The 6,433-nt window shown below is 36.1% G+C and overlaps 1 protein-coding gene across 1 annotated transcript in view; it reads left to right on the top strand.

The window, feature by feature from the left end:
- LRBA (LPS responsive beige-like anchor protein) overlaps positions 1 to 6,433 on the top strand; it is a 368,564-nt gene that overhangs the window by 146,071 nt on the left and 216,060 nt on the right. The window contains 1 exon segment of the mRNA XM_010709547.3: positions 5,796 to 5,962. Within this exon segment, the coding sequence (XP_010707849.2) occupies positions 5,796 to 5,962 (167 nt within the window).

Below are 6,433 nucleotides of genomic sequence, written 5' to 3'. Positions count from 1 at the left end.
ATATTTATATATATATATTTGTTTGTTTGTTTGTTTTGCTATGTATTTATATTAGAAGCAATTGATTTAGATTCAGATTCTTTTTAATCTTCAAATCAGGTAAGAGACTGGGAAAGTGGATAATAAGGTTTGGAAAATCATAGGTTTGCTGTGATGAGAAGCCATTGCATTGTGTTCAGTCCATTAAAACAAGAAGAAATAGAAGAGATACTTTGATAAGTGTTCTGCTGGTGTTAACCTTGATGGCTATTATCGGGGGGATGATGCTATATCTATTTCATTGGCTTAAGCTTTTTTCATGCTGAGAGAAATCAATACTTTGAGTCGTTGGATGACAGAGGCATCACTTCAGAATTCACGGTGGCTGTCAGACGTTGTCATTGGTTGACTTTTGTTCGCTGTTGAGGTTTTAAGCTTTCATTTTTCTAAGTCTTATTCAGGAGTCTTGGTAAGATTTCCCAGGGTAGCATTTTTAGTCCAGACTTTAAACTTCAGGTCAGAGGTCAAGTGCAAAGATCTTTGAAAGCAGAGGGTTGAGAAGCTCCTTCATTTCCTAAAATAACCTTATTTGTTGGGAATTTGCATTAGTGGCAAGATTATGCGTTATCTTGTGGATGACTTTTTCCTCTTAAGGGACACTCTCAGAGGCAGATTGTTGAGAAAACAAGTAGATTTTAGCCAAATTAGACAAAGGAATTGATATATACAAAGTGTTCAGTGATCTGAATTGCTGAATAAAGTTGTTTTTTTTTAAAGTACAATATTAATTTTAAACAACTTACACTATTAAAAAGGGCATAGAGTGTAGAAATCATCACATAATTTTGGAACTGCAAAGTTGTGCATGCAAATATTACCATTCAAAGGAAGTCCTTTACTTTTGGATTTATTTGACATCTTCATAAAGATCAAAGATAAAACTGTTCTGAAAGCACCAGAATGGTTACCCCTTCAGTGAAATACAGACTGGCAGCATACACTAATACACTTTGTTCTTATTTTGTAATAGTCTGCATACAGAGTGTATTGTATTTTTGTATCTGTAACTTATCTTTTGGATGACCTTATGCCCCTTTAGAATTACTGTTCCTCAAAAATAAGCCTTCACATAACCTAATAGCCTTCAGCTTATTCTCTGCAGGGAATGGGAAAGAGGAAAAAACATGTTTTCCTCTGTTCTAATGGTGCAGCAGAAAAGGTTCATGTTCAATCCTGGATGAAGGGATACAAAACAAGAGTCTTCTCTCTGCTCCATGCTGTGTTGAAGAAATATGTTTAATAAACTTGCCCTGTATAAATCTTTAGCAGCCACTTTTTTTTTTAACAGATAACTGATGGAGAGGATATATGAAATATGTTTTTCTTCTTTCAGCATTTCTTGTTTCATCCTGAGTGTGACTTAGCAGTTGTCTCACGGTACATTTATGATCATACTTTTATTGTATGCTTTCCCAAGCTCATAAACAAGATAGTGTTGGCCAGAGCAGTAGTGGAAGGGTGGTCTGCTAATTCATTTGCATGCAACTGTGTATCTAATTTTAAAACATAATAAAGCTTGACAAGATGCATATTGCAAGTTCAAAAGATCAAATATTAACAAAGAATTGAAACTGTAAGTGTTTTAGTAATGGACAAATGAAATCAACCTGGATTTTTATTTTTAATTGAATTGTTAGGATTTGGTGGTATTATATGCCAGGTGTTAGCTGATAGGATGAAAAAATGCAGCAAAGAAATGGGCAGATTTTGTAGTGCCTTCTGAACAGTTCAGTGTGACTGGTTACTTTGGGATGGATCTTGGATTACTTGAGTCAGAAAGGAGAGAGAAAAAGATCCTCCTGGAAGCAATACTAGGGCACATAAAAGAGAGGAGATGTGAGACATCTCGCGTGGCTTCAACAAATGGCAGGACCCGCCTGACCAACCTAGTGGCCTTCTATGATGGCATAACTGCATCAGTGGACAAGCTAATATCTATCTGGATTTTGATGTGATCCCTCACAACATCCTTCTCACCAGATTGAAAAGATTCGGGTTTGATGGGTGGACTGTTTGATGGATGAAGTATTGCTTGTGAGATTGTACCCACACAGATGGTGGTGGTCAGCTGGATGGAGATCAGTGACGAGTGATGCTTGGGAGTCATTACTGGGACCAGTGCTCTTCAGTGTTTTCATCAGTGTCATTGATGGTGGGATTGAGCGAATCGTCAGCAAGTTTGCAGATGACACCAAGCTGTGGGTCCCCTGAGGGCACAGGATATCATTCTGAGAGACCTAGACAGGTTTGAGCAGTGGGCTCTTGCAAACCTCATGAGGTTCAACAAATCCAAGCACAAGATCCTGCACCTGGGTCATTATCAGTACAGGCTGGGAAATGAAAGTGTTAAGCTCTGCCCTGCCAAAGGACTTGGAGGTACTGGTGAATGACAAACTGGACATGAGCCAGACATATACCCTCGCAGCCCAGAAAGCCAACTGTGTCCTTTGCTGCATCAAAAGAAGTGTGGCCAGCAGGTTAAGGGAGGTGATCCTGCCCCTCTACTCTGCGCTGGTGAGACCTCAGCTGAGTACTGCGTGCAGGTGTGGAGTTGTCAGTATAGGAGAGATGTGGACTTGCTGGAGCACATCCAGAGTAATTATCCAAGTGATGGAACACCTCCCCTACAAGGACAGGCTGAGGGAGTTTGAGCTGTTCAGCCTGGAGAAGAGAATGCTCTGGGGAGACGTGGGAACGGCCTTCCAGTATCTGAAGGGAGTCTATAAGAAAGAAGTAGGCTTTTTAGCAAGGTCGTTTGTATTAAGGTAAAATGAAATGGCTTGAAACTGAAAGAATGGAGATTGAGGTTGGATGTAAGAAGAATTTTTTTTGCAATAAGGGTGGTGAGACCGTGGAACAGATTGCCAGTAGAGGTGATGGAAGAAGCCTCTTAAATGGAGACATTTAAGGTCAGGTTGGACTGTGTTCTGAAAAACCTGACCTAGCTGTAGGTGTCCCTGTTCAATGTAGGAGAGTTGGACTAGATGTACTTTAAAGGTCCCTTCCAACTCAAACGATTCTATGATCTTTTTTTAATTTGTTTTAATATTTGGCGTATATAGTGAGTAGGAAGCACTGAACAACTGAGAAGTCCCTTGTGTGATCAAAGAGATCAATTAAAGGATATTGGGGAAAGGATAGTTCTGTGAATTAGACTGTGTGAGTAACAAAATAAAGAAGATGATTGGATACTGTGAAGAATAGGTCAGCAAAAGCCATTGAACTTCCAGTGAAGATGGCGGCTTTTGAATTCACTTGAGGTTAATTTTTATTTGTTAATAAAATTTTGGGTTTCTGTTTGTAGTTCCTAAAGTAAGTAAATAAATAAACAAAATCCTTAGGCATTCTGGGAGGATGTAACCTGATAAGCCATGTTCTCGCAAAACTGAGGTCTTAACATTAGTAACTGTGCAAATGCCAGATTCTTTCTGTTCTTGTTTGTTGAGTCCGTCCTGGACTGATGTGAAAGTTCTATGGGATTGTTGCATACTGGGAGCCTTTCTGTTCTGGCAGGTAGTTGTGATTTTCTATTAATATTAAATAATGAAATTGCTGAAAAATGGATTCCTATACATTTCAGTTTTGTAGCAGTCTGATTCTGTTTTCATGGCAGCTGTCAGGACAACAAAATACAATTTTCCCTTCTTTTGAATGTCACACCTGCACTCTGAAAATCTTTGGTGTTTAATGAGCGATGTGTTCAAGATCACATCGTAAAGAGACTTTTTTAATAAAGAGGTACAAGTTCATTATATCTTTTACAAAACATTCTAGTTTGATTTCCATTTTATCATGTTTTAAGGTCAAATGTGACTTTAATGTTCCATAAAGAGACAGAGATTGATAATGGGGAAAGAATAACCCTCTAATGTGATTTATATCTATGGATTTTATGTCAGATATGAAAAGTTGCTGTTCAAATTGTAAAGGAGGATCCATTAAAGAGCACTTTAAAACGTTTTACTACTTAGCTTACCTTATACACTTGTTTTTAGAATTTTACCCTTTCAAGCAACTTTAAAAATAACAGCTTATGAAACATTTACAAAGTACTGAAAAGTACACAGAATCATCATGGGTTCAAAATAGATATTGATGTATTGGAAAAGACAGCTGTATTTATAAAGAGCTAGAAAAATCTTGTATAGTGTTGGTTATGATTTATCCACATTATATTTTTATGAAGAGAGTGGCAGAGTGCTTCACGTGTGACTACAAAAGCAGGTTTTTGATATCTCATTGAGTTGGAAAGTCAGCTGCATATTCTTGTCTTTCTGGATGCCTGCTCATCAGGTGAGCATTGTTCTAAGATATGTGAAAAATTACAAAGAAATGCATAAATACATGAGAATTGTCAAAAGAGGTTTTTAAAATGTAAATGCGTTCATCTGTTGATACTTTGTTTTTTTTTTTTTAATCCAATGAAAATCTACACTATTCCAAATTTTATTTTACTTGAGTGTTATCCACATTTCTTCCTTTCTCTTTCCTTCACTTCATATAACTAGAGTATGTTTTTTGTATGTAATGTGTTTATATATATATATATATATATATATATATATATATATATACACACAAAACTCACATCCTGTTTTCTTCTTTGCAATAGTTTAAGTAGGTAGATTTATATAGAGAATAGCATTGCTACTGTTTTAAACATAAAAAATGTTATGATATTGTGCTGTTATCTAAGCTCTGAGCAATAATTACAGTAGTGACTGCATCAGCTGTGCTTCACAAACAAAAAGCAATTTTTTTGTTCTTAGACAGACATTTGTGTCCATTCTACTAACTAGATCATAGAGTAATCCAATCATTGACAAAGGCTGATGCTTTGCCTGGCGTATGTGATCTGTGGAATTGCCAGATGAAAACTGAAATTAGAAACAGGGAGTGCTGAAGTAGGGAAAAGCTTTTGTTGTTTCCTTGTCAATATTTGAATTTGTTTTGTGTCTTCATTGGTTTGATAAGAGGGGGATTTGAATGTGGTGCCCTTTATTTTGAGTTCTGTATTAACAGAAACATTTTCAGATGATCAACAAAAAAAAAAAAAGGAAAACATTGAAGTAGAGAATCTTTGTAGTTTCAGTTTGTGTGCGCCTTTCAGTTCTTATTTGTTAGGTTTAGGCTTTCAGTCCCTTCGAATATAGAATATATTTATACAATAGGTGTAGTACAGGGAAAAAAAAAAAAAAAATTAGCTTTCCCATTCTGACCTGATAATATGCTCAACGTAAGGAGTCCATCTGGTGAAGACAGTTTGGTCTTCGTATGCTTTTAGTCTCCTGCCTAACTGAAGATATGCAGATTTTATCCATAGTTTTTACAGCTGCCCATTTATATAATTAATAGCAAATGGTTGGCTTCTCAAATCTAATGGACAGTCATAGAAATGGAATAGGCAGCTAGCTGGCATTCCTTATTCTGAAACTTGCCTCTTTGTTTTATGATACTATTCACTTTGCTGTAAAATAAGTGATTGTGCCTATATGTGCAATCAGACCACTAACAAGTTGTTGTTTTTCAAATCTTAATTGTGTATGGTACGCTGTTAAAGAATTCGTGACAAACCAAGATCCTCTGCTTGGCTCAATGAACAGACATTGGGCAATTCTCAATTCTCAAACCTGTAAAATGGGGTTAATTCCTGTTTCTCAGGGGTTTTGTAAAAGAGATCAATTATGATGTGCTTAAAGTTCATAAAGATGCTATGATTACAGTGCAAAGTAGTAAAGTCTTTGTTTTCTTTTTAGTCACTGTGTGCCCAGTACTCCGCTGACAAACGGGAAGAAGAAAAAATGTGCCATCATTTGATAACAGCAGCTAAGTACCGAGACCAAGTGACTGCAACTCAGCTAATACAGAAAATTGTCAACATTCTTACAGACAAGCATGGAGCCTGGGGAAGCTCTGCGCCAAGGTAAATAATTTTTTTTTAAACGATATTTTGAGAATTAGAATATACTGAACTTTACTTTGGTGATTTGAATTAATGTCCTGCTGGCAAATTTAAAGGTGAACAAAGTTTTGTTGTCTTATACAAAAGTGATAGAAGGTAAAATTACTGTGTCTTTAGTGAAAGTGGATGTTGGAGAGTTAGAGCAATAAAAAAAGTGATTCTTTTGTAGCTTTAAACTTTGCTATGATTATGTGATGTGAATGATTTTGAACATCCTATTCTTTTGTTACCATTTAAAAACAATTTTTAAGAAGTCAGTATTTTTTTCGGAACTAACTTTCTTCATGGTACATTATGTAGTTCAAGATTGACCCACAAATTGCTACTTACTTTATTTTCTGAGCAAGCAAAAATAATGAAATAAATGAACATCTTTTTAAGTTAAATTGTGAGTTCTGTTTCAGCAATTTCAGAATGAAAACAATATTGCAA

Source organism: Meleagris gallopavo, chromosome 4, assembly GCF_000146605.3.
Source record: "Meleagris gallopavo isolate NT-WF06-2002-E0010 breed Aviagen turkey brand Nicholas breeding stock chromosome 4, Turkey_5.1, whole genome shotgun sequence".
Taxonomy (NCBI): domain Eukaryota; kingdom Metazoa; phylum Chordata; class Aves; order Galliformes; family Phasianidae; genus Meleagris; species Meleagris gallopavo.
Note: the sequence above shows the minus strand (reverse complement) of the source record. Positions and strands in the feature narration are given on the sequence as shown.